A 27,990-nucleotide genomic window follows, 5' to 3' on the forward strand; every position below is an offset into this window, starting at 1 on the left:
GCGGCTTCTTGGGGCGGCTGAATTACATTGCGCGCTTCATCGCAAACCTGACGGACAAGTGTCAACCACTCTTCCGCTTGCTCCGAAAAAATGCAGCGATGGAGTGGGACCACGAATGTCAGAAGGCCTTCGACACCATCAAGGCCTACCTAATTCAACCGCCGATATTGGTTTCGCCCATACCGAATCAGACTCTCATTTTATACCTCACGGTACGCCGACAGTCCTTAGGGTGCATGTTAGGGCAAGAAGATGAGTCGACGTGCACGGAAAGGGCGATATATTACTTGAGCAAGAAATTCACTGAAGGGGAATCCAACTACCCGGAGATTGAGAAAATGTGTTGTGCATTAGTGTGGGTCAAGCAGAGGCTCCGACAGTACACGCTCTATCACACAATCCGCTTGTTGTCAAAAGCGGACCCCCTACGATATTTGCTCGACAGCCCCTCCTCCATGAGGAACATCGCGAAATGGCGCAATCAACTGACGGAATACGACATAGAGTACGTGCCCCGCACGTCTGTCAAGGGGCAAGCGATTGCCGACCACCTAGCAGAATTCCCAATCAACGACGACACGCCGATCAGTACGGACTTCCTGGATGAAGGAATCCTCTAGATGGATGAAGAGGAGGAGGGGCCAACATGGAAGATGTACTTCGACGGGGCTGCTAATTCCGTGGGATCCGGAGTTGGCGCAGTGTTGATATGCCCTGACGGACGTCGTTATCCGGTCGCTGCAAAAGTGGATTTCTCTTGTACCAATAATGTGGCCGAGTACGAGGCATGCATTCTCGATTTGCAAGCGGCGATCGACTTCAGGGTGAAAGAGTTAGAGGTATTCGGTGACTCCATGCTCACAATCTTCCAAACACTGGGGCAATGGAAGACAAAGGACGCGAAGTTAGTCTCGTACCATGAGTACCTCGAGGAGTTGGCAAAGAATTTTGAGAATATCTCATTCACCTATACTCCACGTGCAAAGAACCAGCTCGCGGACGCGCTCGCGACACTCGCATCTATGGTGAGCATCTCAGAGGGGAACATCATCGAACCTCTCGAAATCGAAGTGGCCGAAGGCCCGGCCCATTGCAATGCGATCGAAGCGTCAGAAGCGAAGCCATGGTACGAAGACATCAAGAACTTCTTACAAACGGGCCAATACCCCTCGTTCGCCGATCGCTGCGATCGAAAGACGCTCAGACGCCTCGCGATACACTACTTTCTGAGTGGCGAGATACTTTACCGCCGTTCCTTTGACTCCATGCTCCTCCGGTGCATCGACGAACACGAATCACGACGTCTTATGGAGGAAGTGCACGGAGGAAATTGTGGACCCCACATGAATGGTCTCATGCTCGCTAAAAAGATTATGCGCTTAGGCTATTATTGGTCCACCATGGAGACTGATTGTGTAAAGCACGTCAGGCATTGCCACCGATGCCAAGTTTACGCCGATCAGATTAAAGCGCCGCCCAATGAGCTACGCCCTATGACAGCCCCGTGGCCTTTCTCAATGTGGGGGATGGACGTGATTGGCCCGATCAACCCCAAGGCGTCTAACGAACACATGTTTATCTTAGTGGCAATTGATTACTTCACCAAGTGGATCGAGGCTATCACTCTCGCGTCAGTCACCGCAAAAGCCGTGGCCCATTTTCTCAGACGCGACGTCATTGCCCGATACGGGGTCCCTGTGACGATCATCACGGACAATGCCAAGAACCTGAACAACAAGGTCATCGACGAACTCTGTGCACAATTCAAAATCCGACACCGCAACTCCACCCCATATCGTCCCCAAATGAACGGTGCGGTGGAGGCGGCAAATAAGAACATCAAGAAGATCATCGAAAAAATGACGGTGAATTACAAGGATTGGCATGAGATGCTCCCCTATGCACTCCTGGCGTACCGAACATCCATACGGACTTCAACCGGGGCAACCCCGTACTCCTTGGTCTACAGCATGGAGGCGGTCCTCTCGATTGAGGTCGAGATCCCTTCCATGAGGATCCTTGCCGAGGCCGAACTGGAGGAAGCTGAATGGGCAAGACAACGATACGAGCAATTAAACCTCATTGACGAGAAAAGGTTGAAAGCACTATGCCACGGACAGTGCTACCAACAGAGGATGGCTCGAGCATTCAACGCCAAGGTCCGTCACCAAGAGTTCAGTCCCGGTGACCTTGTCTTGAGAAAGGTCTCACACGTCGCACCCGATTCTCGAGGGAAGTTCTCGTACAAATACGACGGTCCCTTCGTCATTAAAGAGACTTTCTCCGGGGGAGCAGTCATTTTGAGTGATATGGACGGCACTGAAAATGCACTTCCCGTCAACGCTGACGCCATCAAGAAATATTATCCCTGATGACTCGTGTTTGCTTTTCATTCGCCGGGGCCTCGCACCCGTTTCATTGTAAAACATTTCCGTTCACATACACGGGTACCAACTCCCGCCATTTGTCCAATGTAAAACCTTCTTGAGAGAAAAAATAATTCTCCCGCTAGGTCGAAAACCTCCTCGAGGCGGCCTAGGCAAAAGTTAGGGAACGAGTGGCACGGCTTAAAATCCCGCAAAGGGGAGTCGCGGCAAAAGGAGAGCATAAATCATTTCCTCGCTAGGTCAAAAACCCTCAAAGGGCGGCCTAGGCAAAAGTCAGAGGATCCGAGGGGTGCGATCCCACCCAAACATGGGTGATCGTAGGAAAAGGTGAGCATTCATGTGAGAAAAATCAAATAAAATACCCCGCTAGGTTATCACGCATCTCGCGGCCTAGGCAAAAGTTAGGGGACAATGTTAGCTCGACCACGAAAGAAAGGCAACACTTCTCCGTGAAGCTACACCGAGTAGTGGTTCGGCATTCTCCAATGCAAGCAAACTCTCTTCAACTCTCCAGGCTCGAGACTCGCCCCGGAATGGGGTCAAATCGACGTATCCTTGATTTGGAGGATCCCATAAGATCTCTTCCTTTACCTCTATGCACATATTCTGCGGGATACCCGTCTCAGAAAAAGCCATTCTCCGACAGGGACGCGGTCGCCCTCCAAATGACCACCAATATCACGTCCCCGATACATCTTTACATAGATTCCTTTTACGCATCGTAGTCTCAACGATTTTGCGCGGCTGACATCCCTTGTAGGCTTTTTCTTTTCTAAGTGCAGGCGCGATCGTGAACCCCAAAGGATGCTCCCCGCCGACGGATTCATGTCTGCCTCACGCGACAGGTCGTGCTCTCGATACGCCGGGAGCCGTCGAGGGATGAGCCACACCGTCCACGCCAACGATGTTCAAAGAAAGACAAACGATAGGAGATCATCATCAGTCGCCGCGCATGAGGCGGTCCAGACCCAAGCCCCAAGCGAGCCATATCACACAACGCTTTCCGCAAATTCCAAATTCCTGTTTCGGGTCCATCCCGGTCATTCGGGTCCATCCGGTCTAAATTCCGGTCATTCGGGTCCTTCCAGTCGTTCGGGTCCATCCGGTCTAAATTCCGGTCATTCGGGTCCATCCGGTCTATATTCCGGTCATTCGGGTCCATTCGGTCTAAATGCCGGTCATTTGAGTCCATTCGGTCTAAATTCCAGTCATTCGGGTCCATCCGGTCTAAATTCCGATCATTCGGGTCCATTCGGTCTAAATTCTGGTCATTCGGGTCCATCCCGGTCTCTTTCGGGTCTATCCCTGTTTAAATTCCCATTTTGGGTCCATCCCGGTTCTAAATTCCTACACAATATCCCGATGTGTCCAAGCAGCCATGGGAAGAGATATCAGAGCAGTCGCCGGACCCAAAAGAGGGTGCTTCTCATAATCTTTGGCTACATCCTCTAACCGAGCATGCAACCAAAGAGAGGCAAGCTGTCAGCACCCCATTTTGGCCCACCGGCTTCCTACATGAGAATCCCCGACCAAAGCCCGGGTTACTATTCATCACCTGACAATCGGAGGCGAACATGCGGGCATGGAGACATGAATGACAAAAGAAAGCAGGGTCCACTAGGTGAGCACGAGAGGGCGATCGGAAGAGTAAGCAGACGACAAGTCCCGAAGCAACAGGAGCTGGCACTGCGGCACTATTCATCACCGAATCACTGAAACACCGAAAGGTGCCCAATATGGGACTCTAAAAATCCCTCTCAGTGCCAAAGTGACCAATGACGCATCCGGGCGCGTTTCGGAGGTGTCCTGCTTAGGCCGGGGCGTCTCCCAAACTCTCACAAACGGCTTTTCTGACGGGGCTCCCGGGGCCCGATCCATTGACGAGTAAACGGCACCCGGAAACGGGCCTACAGGCACCCAGGGACCACCGGAATCATGGAACAAGCTTCAGATAACCTTTCGGAACTCTGCAGGGTTTCCCGAGGGACGTTTCAGTGGTCACAAACGCCTCCCGACAAATCTTCGGGGCACATTCATGGAGAACTGAGATCACAGCAATCCCCGAACACCTTGAGACACTCGGGAAACACTGAGAAAGCCCCGGTCCCAAGTCCCTAGGTCTCCCCCGGCTAACGGTTTACGGTCAAGGACGGCGAGCCAACGATCCCGCACAAGACAAAAAGCTCACCAAGACAAGCACTACAATGCACAAAGGAGCAATCGGAGAACAGGGACGGTTAATTCCACTCTGAATGCCCAAATGGGACAAAACCGGCTCTCGAGGGGCCGAGTCGTCCGAACATTCGTTCACATGACATATGGCGATATTAGGCTCATTCAAATTCTCTTCGTTCAAGCATTCCAAATCCATTAATTAATCGGACATCGGAGATCGGACGTTTGCTCAATCAAGTCTCGAGCTTTTCCCGGCTTTTCTCTTAGTCAAATGGGACCCACAGCTCAGCCAAGCCAAGCCACTAAGCCACGGCTCAAACCCACAGCCACGGCTCGAACCCAAGCCACGGCTTCAACCGCCCAAGCCGCGGCTATTCCCCATGGCCGGCGGCTCCAAGGGGCTCTCCTCTTCCCTCCACCACCTATTTCAAATATCTTCTTACACACACTCACATCTATCACCTCCCATCACCTCCCATCACTCTTCATCTTGCTTCCCTCACACTCTAAGTGACACTTTCCCCTCCCTAATCCCTTTGGGAAATTCGGCAGCCCCACTAAGCCAATTCGGCAGCCCCTAAGCACGCCCTAATCTCGATTGGCTTGTCCTAATTGTCACATTAAGCCTCCCTTTATAAACTCTTACACCATTAACTCTAATCACTTCTTCATTCTCACTCTCTCTCAAGCCAACTTCTCTCTAAAAAGCTCTCAACTTCCAGCCCTCTCCCTCATCCTCACACAGCCCATCCCAAGGCCGGAACTGGCCGAAACCACCGGAAAACGACCCTGTATTCCGGTAACCATCCGACCCGACTTAAGCCAAAAATCACTAAACTTCCTAGCCTACATATTTCCCACCTCCTAAGTCCATTTTCGGGCTTAGATTTTCCATTTGAAGCCTCCAACATCACGTTCCAGCCGTGAAGGGAATCGGGTCCCGAGACCGTTACCGAGTGCACACCGGACCTCTACGTGTGCCATTTCACTCCACGACCTTGGCGAATCGTGCCATCACGTTCAAAGGGTCCCTCATAACCCTCACTCTTCCCCGTGGAGAGGTGGTCATGGTCCGAGAGCCGATCCACCGTGCACAACCACCGTTCTACCCATTCCATCTTTACCGGGTTCTTTGGGTTTTTACCGAACTTTCTCTCACTATTTCGGGTTTGTTTAGGGCTTGGCATGTTCGAGACTACCCACAAACGTCTAGATCCATCCTTTATGAGTTCAACAAGCCCGATCTTGCACCGTGCCGTGGTCGGAGCTAGCGTGCCGACCCCGTTTTCCCCAAGCTGCCGCGGCTGCCACCTCTCGGGTCCTTCTACCCGTAGCTTCCAACCGAGTCTTGCGACTCTCAAAGCCACTTCCCCGACTCTTTTCCTCGTGCATCGAGGCTAGGTAACATCCCTCTACGACTTAGAGAAGCTAGGATCCTCGATGTTTGCTTGTATGAAGTGTTAATGTGATTTAAAGAACTCGAATGCATGAAAGTTGATATTTTTCTTCTAGATCCGGGTTTCCCATGCAATCCCATGCAATATCACGTGTTTTATTTTTTCGTTACGTCCATACATCGTACGAATCTACATGCCATGGCGGGGAACAACTCGTTTCGAGGTTGGAGAGGCCCTTGTTGTCCTTAGGGGCCATGGAGACTCACGGCCATGCCTCCCATAGGGGTGGCTGAGAGTCCCCTTGTCCCTTACGGACTCACGGGGAAGTTCTCCCGCCCCGAAGCTCGTTATTCCCCGCACCTTGTTGTCCCGGATGTTGTATAGAATGTGAGCACGACGAGAAATGTTCGGAATCTAGGTGGGAGAGACTCTAGGGGTCGGTTGCACCAAGGAATGCCCACGGCCACCTCCCTTCCAAGGGGGCCGACAGGTCCCTTGATCCATCCGAAACCTTGGGCCTCTTGTCCCGTGATGTCGTGCGTTTCTCGTAATTTACTTCCGAATTTATCATTAAATGAGTCAATGTCACTTTGTCAATTCTTTAAATATGATGTTCGTGCTTGTCTTACACATTCATTTGTGTAATCGAGATCATGTCGACATTGGCTTAACGGTATGTGTGTTACCCCCGTGTGCATGTTACATGATGTATGCAAGAGTCGGTTAAAATTGATACGGAAACCCATCGACACTCGTAGTGAGTCGTAGAGCATTCGGCCGATTATCCTTAGGGGATGGCCGAAAGCTTTGAGACCCCCTTTGAGTGTGGATAGGTTTCTATTGCCACTTTAAAACCGGCCTTTGGAATTGTTGGTTATATTCCTTTTTTTTAGTTGATGAATGAATCTAAATTATGTATTAGGCATGTTAGATCCGGATAATTACCCATCGGAGTCGTAACCATGATGTGGAACGATAATTATCGAAAAGTCTCACGAACGGGGAAACGGAATGTATCATTCGGTTAATTAACTCACTCGGACTATATAATTGGATGAATTGATTACTAATTCGTAAACGAATCGATGGTTCACGGAACGGCGAGAATGACCTTTTCCTTAAAAAGTCCACAATTTCAAAGCACCGAGACATGTAACACGAATAGAATTGATGTCTAGCGAGTACTCGCGTGCTACGACTCGAGTCCGGGCTCAATTTGAGGCGGCTCGAGTCGAGATGCGCGAGACCTTCTTAGACTCCTTCTTGTCACACGATCTCCGATTTGTACACAAACATCACACGTTTTATTATCCAAGGGCATAATCGTCATTCCATGATTCACCAATACCCTAGGTGTTAGGGAGTGGGAAACACCTCGATCTATGGACGAGAAAGGGCAACCCGTTCGGGTGCGAGTCTCATTCACACGGCCCATTACGTTCACTTTCGGTGTTTCTATCTTCCTATCGTAGATTTGGTGGTGAACTTTTTATTTCAGTTACGAAACACGAAGAACCGGATTAATCATATATTTGGCTTAAACAAGCATTAGATAATGGATAGGTGGAATGCTAGATTCCAATCTAGAGTCAAAACACGAGTTTGGCTAATTTGGTGAAACCGCAGTGTCACCTCACCGAATAAGAATTCTAAAACAAACTCACACATGTAATTGGCCTAGAACCATATTCCAACCTACCTCTTTGTTTGCCTAGGTTAGATACATTGTTTGCTAATCAACCCCGGTTAATAACTGATTAAATCACGTACATTCGGCCTAATATACAACTTGTCTGTATTTATCTGCATTTATCAGTCTTTGTCTGTTTTTCATCAGTTTTATCAGTTTTCTTCTGTTTTCCATTTGCTTTTGCTGATCTGTTGCGGCTCGAGTCCGAACCCATAGGTTACGTGTTGCACGGGGTCCAACACCTCAAATCACCGAACACGAGGTCCAACGCCTCCCAACTCACTGAGCGCGTGCAACCCGAGTGCAGAATGGGATCTAGCCTCGAGTCACCATCACACTTCAAATATGGCCTATGTGGAAGGTAATTTGGACTGGATGTGTGAAACGTGTTTAGATATCGCCCGGGAGCTCGATCGGTCCAACGGTTACAGTGGGAACTAATCGGTTCTCCTGCAAACCGTCGGTTCGATTGGACCCGACCCCCGGCTCTTTGAGCCCACGTTGCCTTAATTTATTTATCGGCTATTCAAAATACACGGTGAGCCGGAGTGGAATATTGGCCCAACGTAAACCAATCGGGATCCATTTCCTTATTCAGTTATACTTTGCAATTATTCGAGAAAACATTGTGAGATTTTTATTTGTATGTTCATTCGTTTGTAAGGATCCCCGATCAGCAAGCGAGATGTCCGAGTGTCGAATTGTTTAAGTTGGTCTATCATCACCGAAGGATGAGTAAGCTTGAATAATTGTGGTCTCGGTTCGCGCAGGGAATCGACCGCCATGGTCCGATGAACTGTAACGATAAGACAGTGAACCGATCCCTCGACGCACAAGCCTACTCATCTTTCGAATTATTGGCCCAACTTGATCAATTCATCGACTTTACGGTGTCAAAACGGGCGAGTCAAGTGCAACTCTAAATCACGCGGTAAATAAACAAAACGGCAAGCCTAGCAAGCTAGAGTACCGAAAGGGCGTGCGGGATATAGGCCCGCACGTAATAGAACCCCCGAATTCGGAATTTTCGGTTTCGTATGACCATTGCCTTAGCATGTAGGTGCATCCCGTACCCTCAGACCCGGGCGACTAAACGGCCCCCGACCTACGGGTCGTAAACAGTAAGTGACGACTCCTTCTCACGCGTGCCCGTCGCGCATCCCCGGGAAGGTGGATACTCCCAAGCCGCGTTGCATAGGCTTCGCGCATGCGTGCCCCGACGAGATGAAATTCGAGTGCGCACGGAACACAAATTTTTTTAAAAAGGATTGATCACGTCAAAAATCATATACTTTTACTGAAATTCTCAAATCTAACATAAAACTCTCAAATTTCTCAAATCTAGCAGCACATTATCCACGTTAAACCAAATATATCATTCGTCTTCAATTCCGTCATTGTTTCCGACGTGGCAACTAATGACTGCCGATATAGACTAACAATTTTTGAGTTCCAATTGGACAATAAAAATTGGCCCTCTTGTCCTAGTCAATTTTTCAAAAAGACCCATATGATTATTTTTTTTGAAAATTTGGCCCAAACCATTTTAGAAAATAAGAGGGGAGGGGAGCTGACCCGGCTGCCCTAGCCCGGTAAAGGCCTCCTCCCCCCCTCCCCTCTTCCCGAATGGGGGCTCCCCAGCTTTGCTGCCTTTTAGCTCAGTTCGGAGGTACGCCCCTCACACCTTCTTGATCGCTGCTAGCGACCTCTAATTGAAGATCCTAGCCATCATGAGTCCCTTTCCTACTCTACGGTAAGACGCACACACTTTCCTCTCATCTCATGGCCCTGACCTCGATGAGCAATGAAAGCATTTCGTGTTTCCTTTAGCTCAAGCCCTACCGAATAGCGACTGTCTGAATGGATTACCGTTCAACTCCTGTTATTATTCTTGTCGAAATGATGATTCTTTTTGCATATTTTTCTGGTTTCTTGCCGTCTTCTGCTTCTAACTATAAAGCCACCTGATTTTGAAAAGAAAATGTATCCCCACTCCACTTTCAGTTAATGAGTAGATGCATATACGTGAATGCTAATGGAGTTGATGCAATTTGGTTGACTTGTGTGTGATATACAACTTCTGCTAGTTAGTTATATGAATCTTGCTTTGTTCTGGTTTTGTGTTGTTCTAGCTCAAGTAGTTGGTTATATGAAGCCTCCTTCCACGATTCGGCTACAGCTCCACCAGTTATGTGCTACGGGAGGCAGGCAAGAGACAAAAATATGATGTCAAATTTGAAAAATGGAAAATATTAGGGTCTTCTTAAGAGAGTGAATGTGACCACAAATCCAAGTGTCGTTGTTTTATTGAAGTTTAAAAACCATTGGGCCATGTCGGCATCATTTAATTACCACGTTAGAAAACTGTGAATGAATTAGAGACGGATGATATATTTGGTCTAACGTGGATAACGTGGTGCTAGATTTAAAAAATTTGAGAGGTTATGCCAGATTTGAAAATTAGGTGAAAGTTCTTGATTTTTGAAGTGATTAACCCTTCTAAAAATGTAACAATCAACCACATTCCATCAGTTTTGAGCTCATGATGTTAGATTTTGATGACGTGGATCTTAGGTGAATGTCGACCTGTTAATCTCGATGATGTGGTTCTTGCAAGACTGTACACGTGTCAAATAGTATTTTTATAATAAAAATCATTTAAAAATAGAAATAAAACTAACTTAAAATTTAAAGAAGAACGGGAAGATGAGGAAAAGGGAAAGAGAGAGGGAGAAAAAAATTTAAAGATTTGATCAACTGCAGCTTTGTTTCTCATATAATACATGAAAATAGACGCAAAACCAAACAATCTGCCAAACAGCTAGTGGACAACTCCACCAAAGGCAACAAAAAAGCGTTATAGCATGAGATACGTAGCTTCCGACAGAAAGCACTCGAATTCGAAGACATGCCAAAGGCTACAGTTACTGAATGAAGCAGAAGGAACACAAATTTATCACCTTTAGATTTGATTTGAATGTCGGTGGCATTCTTCGGGGGCGACAATTTCCTCCCGACTTTCCTCTTTATTTTCTGCAATTCACGCATCATTGTACAAAAGGTTTAGAGATACAGCAACGTATAAAAAGCAACCAACCAACAGAGTGAGGTAAAGGAGCTACCTTTGAAGTCGACGACATGCTTCTGCTGCTGCTTCTTCTTCTTAGCTGCTTTTGGACCCGCCATTTGTGAGCATATTGCAGTTATTCATCTGACCAGAAACAAGACACAATCAACCTAGAAGCCAAAAGAATAGGGCACGGGCACCGACCCATGTGAAATTTAACAGACGAAATTTCACCGAGAATGAGTGATTCGTCCACGAGGAGAAAGAGAGTTTGAGCGGGGCGAATCTCCGCCGACGAGGTAGTGGCGGCAACAACAGAGATTGATGAAGAGGCAATGATAACTGGAAGCTTTGCTTATATAAAACTTAGAAGGGCTTCTCGTTGGGTTAGATTTTGCGATTGGTACAAATTTTATTACCAATCTAATATTTTGGTACAAACTTTAAAAACTATAATAATCGAACACAAAATTTTTTAAAAAGGATTGATCACGTCAAAAATCATATACGTTTACTGAAATTCTCAAATCTAACATAAAACTCTCAAATTTCTCAAATCTAGCAGCGCATTATCCACGTTAAACCAAATATATCATCCGTCTTCAATTCTATTGTTGTTTCCGACGTGGCAACTAATGACTACCGTTATAGACTAACAATTTTTGAGTTCCAATTGGACAATAAAAATTGGCCCTCTTGTCCTAGTCAATTTTTCAAAAAGACCCATATGATTATTTTTTTTGAAAATTTGGCCCAAACTATTTTAGAAAATAAGAGGGGAGGGGAGCTGACCCAGCTGCCCCTAACCCAGTAAAGGCCTCCTCCCCCCTTCCCCTCTTCCCGAATGGGGGCTCCCCAGCCTTGCTGCCTTTTAACTCAGTTCGGAGGTACGCCCTTCACACCTTCTCGATCGCTGCTAGCGACCTCTAATTGAATATCCTAGCCATCATGAGTCCCTTTCCTACTATACGGTAAGACGCACACACTTTCCTCTCATCTCGTGGCCCTGACCTCGATGAGCAATGTAAGCATTTCGTGTTTCCTTTAGCTCAAGCCCTACCGATTAGCGACTATCTGAATGGATTACCGTTCAGCTCCTGTTATTATTCTTGTCGAAATGATGAATCTTTTTGCATATTTTTCTCGTTTCTTGCTGTCTTCTGCTTCTAACTATAGAGCCACCTGATTTTGAAAAGAAAATATATCCCCACTCCACTTTCAGTTAATGAGTAGATGCATATACGTGAATGCTAATAGAGTTGATGCAATTTGGTTGACTTGTGTGTGATATACAACTTCTGCTAGTTAGTTATAAGAATCTTGCTTTGTTCCAGTTTTGTGTTGTTCTAGCTCGGGTAGTTAGTTATATGAAGCCTCCTTCCACGATTCGGCTACAGCTCCACCAGTTATGTGCTAAGGGAGGCGGGCAAGAGACAAAAATATGATGTCAAATTTGAAAAATGGAAAATATTAGAGTATTCTTAAGAGAGTGAATGTGACCACAAATCCAAGTGTCGTTGTTTTATTGAAGTTTAAAAACCATTGGGCCATGTCGGCATCATTTAATTACCACGTTAGAAAACTGTGAATGAATTAGAGACGAATGATATATTTGGTCTAACGTGGATAACGTGGTGCTAGATTTGAAAAATTTGAGAGGTTATGCCAGATTTGAAAATTAGGTGAAAGTTCTTGATTTTTGAAGTGATTAACCCTTCTAAAAATGTAACAATCAACCACATTCCATCAGTTTTGAGCTCATGATGTTAGATTTTGATGACGTGGATCTTAGGTGAATGTCGACCTGTTAATCTCGATGATGTGGTTCTTGCAAGACTGTACACGTGTCAAATAGTATTTTTATAATAAAAATCATTTAAAAATAGAAATAAAACTAACTTAAAATTTAAAGAAGAACGGGAAGATGAGGAAAAGGGAAAGAGAGAGGGAGAAAAAAATTTAAAGATTTGATCAACTGCAGCTTTGTTTCTCATATAATACATGAAAATAGACGCAAAACCAAACAATCTGCCAAACAGCTAGTGGACAACTCCACCAAAGGCAACAAAAAAGCGTTATAGCATGAGATACGTAGCTTCCGACAGAAAGCACTCGAATTCGAAGACACGCCAAAGGCTACAGTTACTGAATGAAGCAGAAGGAACACAAATTTATCACCTTTAGATTTGATTTGAATGTCGGTGGCATTCTTCGGGGGCGACAATTTCCTCCCGACTTTCCTCTTTATTTTCTGCAATTCACGCATCATTGTACAAAAGGTTTAGAGATACAGCAACGTATAAAAAGCAACCAACCAACAGAGTGAGGTAAAGGAGCTACCTTTGAAGGCGACGACATGCTTCTGCTGCTGCTTCTTCTTCTTAGCTGCTTTTGGACCCGCCATTTGTGAGCATATTGCAGTTATTCATCTGACCAGAAACAAGACACAATCAACCTAGAAGCCAAAAGAATAGGGCACGGGCACCGACCCATGTGAAATTTAACAGACGAAATTTCACCGAGAATGAGTGATTCGTCCACGAGGAGAAAGAGAGTTTGAGCGGGGCGAATCTCCGCCGACGAGGTAGTGGCGGCAACAACAGAGATTGATGAAGAGGCAATGATAACTGGAAGCTTTGCTTATATAAAACTTAGAAGGGCTTCTCGTTGGGTTAGATTTTGCGATTGGTACAAATTTTATTACCAATCTAATATTTTGGTACAAACTTTAAAAACTATAATAATCGAACACAAAATTTTTTAAAAAGGATTGATCACGTCAAAAATCATATACTTTTACTGAAATTCTCAAATCTAACATAAAACTCTCAAATTTCTCAAATCTAGCAGCACATTATCCACGTTAAACCAAATATATCATCCGTCTTCAATTCTGTCGTTGTTTCCGACGTGGCAACTAATGACTACCGTTATAGACTAACAATTTTTGAGTTCCAATTGGACAATAAAAATTGGCCCTCTTGTCCTAGTCAATTTTTCAAAAAGACCCATATGATTGTTTTTTTTGAAAATTTGGCCCAAACTATTTTAGAAAATAAGAGGGGAGGGGAGCTGACCCAGCTGCCCCTAACCCGGTAAAGGCCTCCTCCCCCCTTCCCCTCTTCCCGAATGGGGGCTCCCCAGCCTTGCTGCCTTTTAACTCAGTTCGGAGGTACGCCCTTCACACCTTCTCGATCGCTGCTAGCGACCTCTAATTGAATATCCTAGCCATCATGAGTCCCTTTCCTACTATACGGTAAGACGCACACACTTTCCTCTCATCTCGTGGCCCTGACCTCGATGAGCAATGTAAGCATTTCGTGTTTCCTTTAGCTCAAGCCCTACCGATTAGCGACTATCTGAATGGATTACCGTTCAACTCCTGTTATTATTCTTGTCGAAATGATGATTCTTTTTGCATATTTTTCTGGTTTCTTGCCGTCTTCTGCTTCTAACTATAAAGCCACCTGATTTTGAAAAGAAAATGTATCCCCACTCCACTTTCAGTTAATGAGTAGATGCATATACGTGAATGCTAATGGAGTTGATGCAATTTGGTTGACTTGTGTGTGATATACAACTTCTGCTAGTTAGTTATATGAATCTTGCTTTGTTCTGGTTTTGTGTTGTTCTAGCTCAAGTAGTTGGTTATATGAAGCCTCCTTCCACGATTCGGCTACAGCTCCACCAGTTATGTGCTACGGGAGGCAGGCAAGAGACAAAAATATGATGTCAAATTTGAAAAATGGAAAATATTAGGGTCTTCTTAAGAGAGTGAATGTGACCACAAATCCAAGTGTCGTTGTTTTATTGAAGTTTAAAAACCATTGGGCCATGTCGGCATCATTTAATTACCACGTTAGAAAACTGTGAATGAATTAGAGACGGATGATATATTTGGTCTAACGTGGATAACGTGGTGCTAGATTTGAAAAATTTGAGAGGTTATGCCAGATTTGAAAATTAAGTGAAAGTTCATGATTTTTGAAGTGATTAACCCTTCTAAAAATGTAACAATCAACCACATTCCATCAGTTTTGAGCTCATGATGTTAGATTTTGATGACGTGGATCTTAGGTGAATGTCGACCTGTTAATCTCGATGATGTGGTTCTTGCAAGACTGTACACGTGTCAAATAGTATTTTTATAATAAAAATCATTTAAAAATAGAAATAAAACTAACTTAAAATTTAAAGAAGAACGGGAAGATGAGGAAAAGGGAAAGAGAGAGGGAGAAAAAAATTTAAAGATTTGATCAACTGCAGCTTTGTTTCTCATATAATACATGAAAATAGACGCAAAACCAAACAATCTGCCAAACAGCTAGTGGACAACTCCACCAAAGGCAACAAAAAAGCGTTATAGCATGAGATACGTAGCTTCCGACAGAAAGCACTCGAATTCGAAGACATGCCAAAGGCTACAGTTACTGAATGAAGCAGAAGGAACACAAATTTATCACCTTTAGATTTGATTTGAATGTCGGTGGCATTCTTCGGGGGCGACAATTTCCTCCCGACTTTCCTCTTTATTTTCTGCAATTCACGCATCATTGTACAAAAGGTTTAGAGATACAGCAACGTATAAAAAGCAACCAACCAACAGAGTGAGGTAAAGGAGCTACCTTTGAAGTCGACGACATGCTTCTGCTGCTGCTTCTTCTTCTTAGCTGCTTTTGGACTCGCCATTTGTGAGCATATTGCAGTTATTCATCTGACCAGAAACAAGACACAATCAACCCAGAAGCCAAAAGAACATGGCACGGGCACCGACCCATGTGAAATTTAACAGACGAAATTTCACCGGGAACGAGTGATTCGTCCACGAGGAGAAAGATAGTTTGAGCGGGGCGAATCTCCGCCGACGAGGTAGTGGCGGCAGCAGCAAAGATTGATGAAGAGGCAATGATGATGGGTAGCTTTGCTTACATTAAACTTAGAAGGGCTTCTTGCTGGGTTAAATTATGCGATTGGTACAAATTTTATTACCAATCTAATATTTTGGTACAAACTTTAAAAACTATAATAATCGAACACATAATTTTTTAAAAAGGATTGATCACTTTAAAAATCATAAACTTCTAGTGAAATTCTCAAATCTAACATGAAACTCTCAAATTTCTCAAATCTAGCAGCACATTATCCACGTTAAACCAAATATATCATCCGTCTTCAATTCCGTCAATGTTTCCGACGTGGCAACTAATGACTGCCGAGATAGACTAACAATTTTTGAGTTCCAATTGGACAATAAAAATTGGCCCTCTTGTCCTAGTCAATTTTTCAAAAAGACCCGCATGATTATTTTTTTTGAAAATTTGGCGCAAACTATTTTAGAAAATAAGAGGGGAGGGGAACTGACCCGGCTGCCCCTAACCCGGTAAAGGCCTCCTCCCCCCTTTTCCTCTTCCCGGATGGGGGATCCCCAGCCTTGCTGCCTTTTAACTCAGTTCGGAGGTACGCCCTTCACACCTTTTCGATCGCTGCTAGCGACCTCTAATTGAATATCCTAGCCATCATGAGTCCCTTTCCTACTATACGGTAAGATGCACACACTTTCCTCTCATCTCGTGGCCCTGACCTCGATGAGTAATGTAAGCATTTCGTGTTTCCTTTAGCTCTAGCACTACCGAATAGCGACCGTCTGAATGTATTACCGTTCAGCTCCTGTTATTATTCTTGTCGAAATGATGAATCTTTTTGCATATTTTTCTCGTTTCTTGCTGTCTTCTGCTTCTAACTATAGAGCCACCTGGTTTTGATTAGAAAATATATCCTCACTCCACTTTCAGTTAATGAGTAGATGCATATACGTGAATGCTAATAGAGCTGATGCAATTTGGTTGACTTGTGTGTGATATACAACTTCTGCTAGTTAGTTATAAGAATCTTGCTTTGTTCCGGTTTTGTGTTGTTCTAGCTCGGGTAGTTAGTTATATGAAACCTCCTTCCACGATTCGGCTACAGCTCCACCAGTTATGTGCTAAGGGAGGCAGGCAAGAGACAAAAATATGATGTCAAATTTGAAAAATGGAAAATATTTGGGTCTTCTTAAGAGAATGAATGTGACCACAAATACAAGTGTCGTTGTTTTATTGAAGTTTAAAAATCATTGGACCATGTCGGCAGCCTTTACTTACCATGTTAGAAAACTGTGACTGAATTGGAGACGAATGATATATTTGGTCTGACGTGGTTAACGTAGTGCTAGATTTGAAAATTTTGAGAGGTTATGCTAGATTTGAAAATTAAGTGAAAGTTCATGATCAACCCATCTAAAAATGTAACAATCAACTACATTCCATCAATTTTGAGCTCATGATGTTAGATTTTGATGACGTGGATCATAGGTGAATGTCGACCTGTTAATCCCGATGATGTGGCTCTTGCATGACTGTACACGTGTCAACTAGTATTTTTATAATAAAAAACATTTAAAAATAAAAATAAAACTTACTTAAAATTTAAAGAAGAACGGGAAGATGAGGAAATGGGAAAGAGTGAGAGAAAAAATTTAAAGATTTCATCAAATGCAGCTTTGTTTCTCATATAATACATGAAAATAGATGTAAAACCAAACAATCTGCCAAACAACTAGAGGGCAACTCCACCAAAGGCAGCAGAAAAGCATTATAGCATGAGATGCGTAGCTTCCGACAAAAAGCACTCGAATTCGAAGACATGTCAAGGGCTGCAGTTACTGAATGAAGCTGAAGGATCACAAAATTGTCACCTTTAGATTTGATTTGAATGTTGGTGGCATTCTTCGGGGGCAGGGATTTCCTCCCGACTTTCCTCTTTATTTTCTGCAATTCATGCATCATTGTACAAAAGGTTTAGAGATACAACAACATATAAAAAGCAACCAACCAATGGAGTGAGGTAAAAGAGCTAACTTTGAAGTCGACGACATGCTTCTGCTGCTGTTTCTTCTTCTTCTTAGCTGTTTTTGGACCCGCCATTTGTGAGATGACTGCAGTTATTCGTCAGACCAGAAACAAGATACAATCAACCCAGAAGCCAAAAGAACAGGGCACGGGCACCGACCCATGTGAAATTTAACAGACGAAATTTCACCGGGAATAAGTGATTCTAACCTCCGGCTCAGTCGGTGTTCGTTCTTCTTGATCAAAAGGGTCCACGAGGAGAAAGAGAGTTTGAGTAGGGCGAATCTCCGCCGGCGAGGTAGCGGCGGCAACAGCAGAGATTGATGAAGGGGCAATGGCGACGGGTAACTTTACTTACATAAAACTTAGAAGGGCATCTCGCTGGGTTAAATTACGCGATTGGTACAAATTTTATTACCAATCTAATATTTTGGTGCAAACTTTAAAAACTATAATAATCATACATAAAATTGTTTAAAAAGGATTGATCGCGTCAAAAATCATAAACTTTTACTGAAATTCTCAAATCTTACATAAAACTCTCAAATATCTCAAATCTAGCAGCACATTATCCACGTTAAACCAAATATATCATCCATCTTCAATTCTGTCGTTGTTTCCGACGTGGCAACTAATGACTACCGTTATAGACTAACAATTTTTTAGTTCCAATTGGACAATAAAAATTGGCCCTCTTGTCCTAGTCAATTTTTCAAAAAGACCCATATTATTATTTTTTTTGAAAATTTGGCCCAAACTATTTTAGAATAAAAGAGGGGAGGGGGGCTGACCCAGCTGCCCCAAGCCCGGTAAAGGCCCCCTCCCCTCTTCCCCTTTTCTCGGATGGGGGCTCCCCAGCTTTGCTGCCTTTTAGCTCAGTTCGGAGGTATGCCCCTCACACCTTCTCGATCGCTGTTAACGACCTCCAATTGAAGATCCTAGCCATCATGAGTCCCTTTCCTACTATACGGTAAGACGCACACACTTTCCTCTCATCTCGTGGCCCTGACCTCGATGAGCAATGTAAGCATTTCGTGTTTCCTTTAGCTCTAGCCCTACCGAATAGCAGCCGTCTGAATGGATTATCGTTCAGCTCCTGTTATTATTCTTGTCGAAATGATGATTCTTTTTGCATATTTTTCTTGTTTCTTGCCGTCTTCTGCTTCTAACTATAGAGCCACCTGATTTTGAGAAGAAAATATATCCCCACTCCACTTTCAGTTAATGAGTAGATGCATATACGTGAATGGTAATAGAGTTGATGCAATTTGGTTGACTTGTTTGTGATCTATTCTGCTAGTTAGTTATATGAATCTTGCTTTGTTCTGATTTTGTTTTGTTCTAGCCCTGTTAGTTAGTTATATGAATCCTCATTCCATGATTCGGCTACAACTCCATCAGTTATGTGCTAAGGGAGGGAGACATGAGACAAAAATATGATGTCAAATTTGAAAAATGGAAAATATTAGGGTCTTCTTAAGAGAATGAATGTGACCACAAATACAAGTGTCGTTGTTTTATTGAAGTTAAAAGTCATTGAACCATGTCGGCAGCCTTTAATTACCATGTTAGAAAACTGTGACTGAATTGGAGACGGATGACATATTTGGTCTAACGTGGTTAACGTGGTGCTAGATTTGTAAATTTTGAGAGGTTATGCTAGATTTGAAAATTAAATGAAAGTTCATGATTAACCCTTCTAAAAATGTAACAATCAACTACATTCCGTCAATTTTGAGCTTGTACGGACCTGATTGTGGACTCTCATCGGGGCCCGCATACTCGCTTTTAGATTGCGCGGCTTGGGAGTGTCCACCTTCCCGTGGAGACGTGTGACGGACACGCTTGAGAGAAGTAGTCGCCACTTATTATTTTACAACCCGTATCACTTGGATGAATTTGAATCCAAGTCGATTTTGGATTTCAGATGAGCCTGAAAGAAGTAAATGCGAGGTGTCAAAACCTGAATGTAGTAAATGCTGGGCCGGAGGCCAAAAGCAATAAATGCTGGGCCGGGGCCCGAAAGCAGTAAATGCTTGACCGAGGCCTGATGCGGGGCCGAAGCTCAAAAGTGGGTCCGAAGCCCGATGAGGGGCCAAAGCCCAAAAGTGGAGTCGAAGCCTGATGCGGGGCCAAAACCCAAAAGCGAGCCCGAAGCCCGATGCAGTAAATGCGGGGCCGGAGCCCGATGTAGGGCCGGAGCCCAATGCAGTAAATGCGGGGTTGGAGCTCGATGGAAGGCTAAAGCTCGAAAGTAGGGCCGAAGCCCAATGCGGGACCGAAGCCCGATGCAGTAAATGCGGGCTTGATAGGAAAGTACAAGAAATGTGAAAGCAAAGGTCAATGCTGAGGAATAGCGCAAGGCGTTGCAAAGCGGTGACGCTGATTTGCTTGTGGTCTTGCTCTGTGGAGCAAGGATGGGGACTTAGTGTTGAAATCCCAAGGAGCTGGATGATAGACGTTTGTTGTCTCAATTGTGGTCGCTCAGTATTCAAGCTGTCTTCTTGTTGAGAATTTCCTGCAATGGGAAAAGAAAACAATGAAGGAGCATTAACTGTTCAGGATTTCAATGCAAGAGTGTAAGGAAGCGAACCGGCCTGGTAGGTGTCGTGCTAGCACACCGAGAGACATGCATTGATACATTGAGCATGCGTGTATGAGTTGGTGTGAACATTCTTGGACATGTATGAGGCGCGCTTAGTCGCTAGTAGATGCGCAGGGTCTTGCGGAGAGATGTGCATCTGATCACGCGGTGATGCTCTCTGTTAGCAAGAAGTTAGTGTCGGTTAGTCTCACCTGGGAAGGTGGGTCGGCCCTCGGTCCACAGCTCGCCTTGTCATGGAGGAAGGGTGAAGGCCGCAGGTGGTCTACTCGCGAAGGTTGGCACGACTCGCCGGTCATGCAGGGTGGGTGGCCGGGATGGACGGCTTCTGGTCATAGCACGTCTTGCCATGGAGAGGTGAAGACCGTGGGTGATCTACCCACGAAGGTTGGCACAACTCGTGTCGTGCGGGGTGGGTGGCCGGGATGGACGGCCTCTGGTCATAGCACGTCTCACCATGGAGAGGTGAAGACCGTGGGTGGTCTACTCGCGAAGGTTGGCACAACTCGCCTGTCGTGCGGGACATGGTAGTTGATGTGCCAACATCGGATGCAGGCAATGTATGAGTTTTCAAAAGCTAATACCGTTGCATTGATTTGATTCAAGTTCCCAGATTTACGAAGATGGTTCATTTGAAAAAGGAAACTTAAGTAATAAACCAATGCAATGTCCTAGTTTGTTTGAAAACATGCATGCAATGCAGAAAAGTAAAGTATAACTGTATCTGTTACAATGTACATCGCTCTTTGTGAAAAACAGCAAAAGGCCCACCTAAAAGAAAAACTACAGGCCGACTTAAAGACTCAACTTTTGAGTCGGTTGACGGCATGAAGGCAATTTTGGTCAGGCATGACGGTCCCCATTTATGCATGGTTTCAGTGTTCTACTGGGAAAACCACTAACTAGGGATGGGGGCTCCCGATTCAAGGGGATCAATTCCTTGAAATCGAGCGAGGATCTTTGGGGGTCGGTTGGGTGGCAGAGCCTACTCGATCCGTTCCCTTACTCGGAACCTCTGACTAACCTAGCTTCCTAGATCGGTGCCCGTGGGATTTCAGGCATTTGGTACCTAAATCCACTAGAATGATGCAATGCGAGTGCAGAAAAGTAAATGTGCGCAAAATAAATGTACGGAAAGCGATAAATAAACATGCAAGCAAGCAAACGAATCAAGCCTGAACCCACTAAGTGTGTCCCCAGTGGAGTCGCCAAGCTGTACGGACTCGAATGTAGACTCTCGTCGAGGCCCGGATGCGTGCTTTTGGATTGCGCGGCTTGGGAGTATCCACCTTCCCGTGAGGACGCGTGACGGAGACGCGTGAGAGAAGGAGTCGCCACTTATCATTTTACAACCCGTAGGTTGAGGGCGGATAAGTTACCCGGGTCTAGGGGTATGGAACACCTAGTTTGTCATTAAGGCATTGATCTGTGCAAAACTGGAAAATCCGTGTTCAGGGGTTTATGTTACGTGCGGGCCTATATCTCGCACGCCCTTTCGGTACTTTGGTTTGCTAGGCTTGCATGTTTTATTTACCGCATGAATTAGGGTACACTCGACTCACACGTTTTGACACTGTAACTTTGGTGAATTAAACGATGTCGATTGAGAAGCTGAGAGAAAAGTAAGCCTGTATGTCGAGGAATAGGTTCACTATCTTTCGTTACAGTTCATCGGACCATAACGGTTGACTCCCTGCGTGAACCGAAACCACGAACTTTGAGGTTTACTTTCCTATGAGCAAACATTGAATCGGTTTCGATTAATTCTACTCTCAAACCGTTCGCTCACTGAATGGAATTCTTGCAATAACAAATGTACAAATAACTCCTTACAATATGCTCTCAGAATAAATACAATAAATTACAAATTACAAATGATTGAACCCATTCAGTTCGCTTTCGGTTAATATTCCTCTCGACTCACCGTGAGTTTAGGAAATAACCGAAAATGCAATTCAGTGGGCTCTTAGTGAGTGGGGGTTGAACCTCGTGAGTGATGATTAGGGCGTTGGACCCCGTGATCGATGATTAGGGCATTGAACCCTAATATTATTCGGCCTAGGGATCAGGCTCGACCCGCATGGTAAACGGGTGCAAAAAGGTAACACGCAACATGTTAATAACAGACAAAGCGTTTGTTACTGTCAAATGTACGTGCCTTAGCAAGTTTATTGACCCAGGGGTGTTTTTGCAAGCAAATGCCATATGCTAAGCAAGGAATCATGCAAAACATTTTGCATTCGGCTTGGTTTTGAAAACTTGACAAAGAGAGTCAACTCTCGTGTGTGTGGATTGCTTTTACAGTGATTCGGTGTTGTGACACTGAATTACCACTGAATTAACCCAACTCGTGTTTTGACTCTAGATTTGGAACCTAGAGTTCCACCTAACCATTTTCTAGCATTTGGTTAAGTCGAGTGAAATGATTAGTCAGGTAATTGTAATTTTGATACAGAATACCCAACTGACATCTTAAACGATGCTAAGATGACGGCAAATCACAAAATGATGTTCTTGCCCTTGATTTGAAAATTTGTTTTCAGAAAAGGAGTACAACACAATACGGATTTGAAAGTATGAGGGTTTTGAAAATGGCATTAACATCGTTTTGTAATTCATCGACACGAGTTACAAATTAATGTCCAGTTCGTGCAGAGTTATTTAAATTAAATGAATTAATCGTGTGAGCGTCCCGATTAACCCGTTCGTGGAATTAATGCTTAAGGTTGTTGCCGAATGCATTAATTATGAAAACGATTCGTGATTCGATAACCGAGATGGTTTCACAAGGATCGAGGATAATTTGGTCAAATAACCAAAAATACCCTCATAACCGAATGAACCCAAATAAGTTATCGATATTCGAATCCATGCATGTTTTGCTTGAAAGACATTTCATGTGAGGTTCTTGATGTAAAGAAACTTGTAAATTGCACGGTGTCAGCACTTCATTTTGGCCCACCGGCTTCCTACACGAGAATCCTCGATCAAGCCCGGGTTACTATTCATCACCTGGCAATCGAAGGCGAACGTGCGGTCACAGAGTCATGAACGACAAGAGAAGAGCTGGGTCCATTAGAAAAGCAGAAGAGAGCAGTCAGAAGAACATACAGGCAAAGAACCCCGAAAACAGCGGAGCCTGCGCTGTGGCACTATTTATCACCGAATCACTGAAGCACCGAAAGGTGCCCAATATGGGACTCTAAAAATCCCTCTCAGTGCCAAAGTGACTAATGACGCATCCGGGCGCGCTTCGGAGGTGTCCTGCTTAGGCCAGGGTGTCCCCCAATATCTCACGGACGCCTTTTCTGACAGGGCTCTCGGGGCCCGATCCACTAACAAGTGAACGACACCCCAAAACGGGCCTACAGGCACCCAGGGACTACCGGGGTCATGGAACAAGCTTCAGACGACCTTTCGGAACTCTACAGGGTTTCCCGAGGGACGTTTCGGTGGTAGCAAATGCCTCCCGGCGAATCTTCGGGGCACATCCATAGAAAATAGAGATCACAGAAATCCCCGAACGCCTCAAGACATTCGGGGAACACTGAGAAAGTTCCGGTCACAAGTCCCTAGGTCTTCCCGGGGCAACGATCTTCGATCGGAGACGACGAGCCAACGATCCCCCACGAGGCAAAAGGGTCACCGAAACGAACATTAAGATACACAAAGAGCAATCGGGGACCGGGGACGCTCAACTCCACTCCGAATGTCCGAACAGGGCAAAACCGATTCTCGAGGCGCCGAGTCGCCCCGAACGTCCGTTCACACGACGTATGGCGATATTGGGCTCATTCAAATCCTCTTCGTTCAAGCATTCCAAATCTATAAATTAATCGGATATCGGAGACTGGACGCGCGTTCAATCAAGTCTCACGCTTTTTCCGGCTTTTCTCTTATTCGAATGGGACCCACAGCTCAGCCAAGCCAAGCCACCAAGCCGCGGCTCAACCCCAAGCCACGGCTCAATCTCCAAGCCGCGGCTAAAACCCAAAATTCGGTGGCTCCAAGCTTCAAGAAGCTCCCCCCTCCACACATTTCAAATCCTTCTTACACCCATCACTTCCAATCACTTCCCCATCACCTCCCATCAACTTTCCCTTCTCTTCCTTTCCCCACACTCAACAAGACAACTTCCCTACCCTAATCTTCCCTCCAAAATTCGGAACCCCTAAGCTCCCCCCTCTAATTGCACTTAAACTCACTAATTTGGCTCATTAAGGCATCCTATAAGTGCCTAATTGCAAGACACTTTAATCACAACTCAATTTTCATTCTCTCTCAAGCTTTCTCACTCTAGGAGAACCTCCAAAACCCTCTCAAACTCCAGCAATCAGCCCTGGTCGTTCAGCCCAAGCACAGCCCCGTCCAAGGCCGAAAATGCCGAAAAACTCAACCGTTTTCCGGCGACCGCCATCCAACCCGATCCAAACTTGACCAAACTTCATATCCCACATGTTTTCGACCTCCTAAGTCCATTTCCGACCTTAGATTTTTCATTTGAAGCTCCCAGAAATTCGTTCTAGCTCTGTCCAGATTCGGGTCCCTAGGGCGTTTTCCCGGTTTCTAAGCGAGTTCCTCCTTCTCGACTGAAGCAAGCTCAACCAAACTTCATATCCCACATGTATTCGACCTCCTGAGTCCATTTCCGGTGTTAGTTTTGCGATTTGAAGCTTCCAGCTTGCCGAACCAGCTCTGTCCAGAACCGAGTTCCATAGGCATTTTCACGGTTTCCCGGGCTTCCTCGACATTTCCACCACCCCACGACTATGGCGAGTCATGCCATCACTTTCTAGGGGTTCCTTACAACCCTCACTCTCCCCCGTGACGAGGTGGTGGCGTGCCGAGAGCCGTCCAACCGTGCACCACCGCCATTTCCCTCTTTTCTCCCTTCACAGATTTTTGCAGCTTTTTACCGGTTTTCTTTGCATCTTTCAGGACAATCGACATATCCAATCCTCCTGAAACCACTGCAGGCATGATCCTCACTCAGTTAGGAGTCCAATGCCACCGACCTTGCATCACAAGACCACCGGGAGCCTCCCGTAGAGTCGTTTCTTCATCGGGTGCCAGTCGGGTCTGTTCCTCTGGTTTTCTTTTCTAACCCGAACTTTGCAGGAACGTACAGGTCAGCTCGGGTTGAATCTCGCTACGAACCACCTATCACCGTGATCCTAAGTCAGTTAGGAGTCTAATGCCACTGATCTTACACCAAAAGACCACCGGGAACCTCCTGTAGACCCGTTTCTTCATCGGGTGCCGGTCGGGTCTGTTTCGTCCCGACTGGGTCTGTCATTTTTTACTAACCCGACTTTGTTTTTGATTTCCGGAAAATCTACGCATGCTCTCCTTCCGAAACCACTGCAGGCATGATATTCAGTGAGTTAGGAGTTCAATGCCACCGACCTTGCAGCAAAATACCACCGGGAGCCTCCGGGACAGCCATTTCTTTCTGACCTGCCCAGTCGGGTCAGTTCCGCCCAGTCGGTTCTGTTTTCTGCTAGCTAACCCGACTTTGTTTTCGATTTCCAGAAAATCTACGCATGTTCTCCTCCCGAAACCACCGCAGACGCGATCCTTGGTCTCTTGGGAATCCAATGCAACTGGCCCCGCACGAAAATTTCATCTCGATCAACCGGTACAGCCCCGACAAGCCGGACTGCCAGTCGGGTCTGCCGCCGACCCGACTTCACTGATTCGGGTCTGTTCATTCCAGGGGGCAGAACCAATTTCCCAAGCCCTTTTTTCGGCTTTCCTCGACTTTTCCCGCATCCCGGGGCTAGGTATAATCATTCCCAACTCAGAGAAGTTAGGACTTTTACGTTTTCTTTGCATTTGTGGGGCGATAAGGCGGTCCATGACCGATTCGCATGCAATTTTTTGTTTTTATGTGTTTTTCACATCGTATTATGCATGTCTTCATCGTATATAGTGCTAGCATGTCGGGAAATAGCATGAATCAAAGTCGAGGAGATATCGTTGGATCGGGCAAGCCAAAGGAGCCTCTCGGCCTCACCCCAAGGGAGGTGGCCGAGAGCCCCTCTTGGCTTCCTCGGGCCATGGATGGCCTCCTTTCCCCGACTCAAGTCGTTTCCCGAGTTTTTACATTTTTCACTTCCCATGAGTCGGTGCCGTTTTATCGATTCCTCCAAATATCGTGTTTGTGCTTGTTTGTATGTTTAATTGCGTTCCTAAGATCATGGCGGCACCGGCTATGTAAAAATATGTACGTTGTCATCGTGTTTGATGTTTTATGCATGCAAGAAACGGTCAAAACCAATTCTTGGAATTAAATGTAATCACAATTTTCATTTAATCATTGGTTTCATGTTAATTCATATGTTAGGTACGTTAATATCGAACAATCATTTCATTGATCCATAACAATTGAGGTTTGCGGTCTCAATCATTAAACCACTTCACAAACGGGAAACGGGACGTACCATTCGGCTAAATGAACCACTCGGCCTAAGTAATTGGATAAATCGAATATCAACTCGTAAACGCGTCGACGAATCACTAAACGGTGAGAGTGCCCTTTTAAAATTCACAATTTCAAAACATCGAGACACATAACACGAATAGAATTAGTGTCTAGGGAGCACTCGTGTGCTATGACTCGAGTCAAGGCCCGATTTGAGGAGGCTCATGTCTAAGTGCGAGAGTCCTCTTTGGACCTCTTCGTGTCATGCGATCCCAACTTCCACATACACGCCCTACACGTTTTGCCGTTCAAAGGGCATGACCATCATTTCGTGATTCGCCGACATTCTAGGCATTAGGGAGACCAAAACACCTCGATCTATGGACGAAAAAGGGCAACCCGTTCGGGTGCGAATTTCATTCGTACGGCCCATTCCGTTCACTTTCGATGTTTCTATCTTCCTATCGTAGATTCGGTGGTGAACATTTTATTTCAGTTACAAAATACCAAAAACCGGATTAATCATGCACTTGACTTAAACGAACATTAGATAATTGATAGGTGGAATGCTAGGTTCCAATCTAGAGTCAAAACACAAGTTTGGTTAATTCGGTGAAACCATAGTGACACTTAACCGAATAAAAGCTCTAAAACAAATCCACTCATGTAATTGGCTTAGAACCATATTCTAGCCCACCATCCATGTTTGCCTAGGCTAGACACATTGTTTGTTAATCAACCCCGGCTAACAACTGATTAGATCACGTGCATTCGACTTAGCACACAACTTGTCTGTATTCACCTACATTTGTCAGTTGTTATCTGTCTTTCATCAGTTTTATCAGTTTTCTTCTGTTTTCCATTGTCTTTTACTGATTTGTTGCGATTCGGGTCCGATCCCATAAGTTACTTGTTGCACGGGGTCCAACGCCCCAAATCACCGAACACGAGGTCCAACGCCTCCTAATTCACTGAGCGCGTGCAACCCGAGTGCGGAATGGGATCTAGCCTCGAGTCACCATTGCGCTCCAAACATGGCCTATGTGGAAGGCAATTTGGATTGGATGCGTGAAACGTGTTTAGATATCACCCGGAAGCTCAATCGGTCCAACGGTTGCAGTGGGAACTAATCGGTTCTCCTGCAAACCGTCGGTTCGATTGGACCCGATCCCCGGCTCTTTGAGCCCGCGTTGCCTTAATTTGTTTGTCGGTCATTCAAAATACGCGGTGAGCCGGAGCGGAATATTGGCCCAATGCAAACCGATCGGGATCCATTTACTTATTCGGTTACACTTTGTAATTATTCGAGAGAACATTGCGAGGATTTTATCTGTACACTCACTCATTCATTTGTAAGGATC

The 27,990-nt window shown here is 45.3% G+C and overlaps 1 protein-coding gene across 1 annotated transcript in view; it reads left to right on the top strand.

Moving 5' to 3' along the window:
• The first annotated feature begins 620 nt into the window (after positions 1 to 620).
• The window catches only part of LOC116188793 (auxin response factor 3-like), a 56,574-nt gene continuing 29,204 nt past the window's right edge, over positions 621 to 27,990 (top strand). The window contains exon 1 of the mRNA XM_031518264.1: positions 621 to 839. Within this exon, the coding sequence (XP_031374124.1) occupies positions 621 to 839 (219 nt within the window). The remainder of the gene's footprint in view (positions 840 to 27,990) is intronic.

This window comes from Punica granatum, chromosome 8, assembly GCF_007655135.1.
Source record: "Punica granatum isolate Tunisia-2019 chromosome 8, ASM765513v2, whole genome shotgun sequence".
Lineage (NCBI taxonomy): Eukaryota > Viridiplantae > Streptophyta > Magnoliopsida > Myrtales > Lythraceae > Punica > Punica granatum.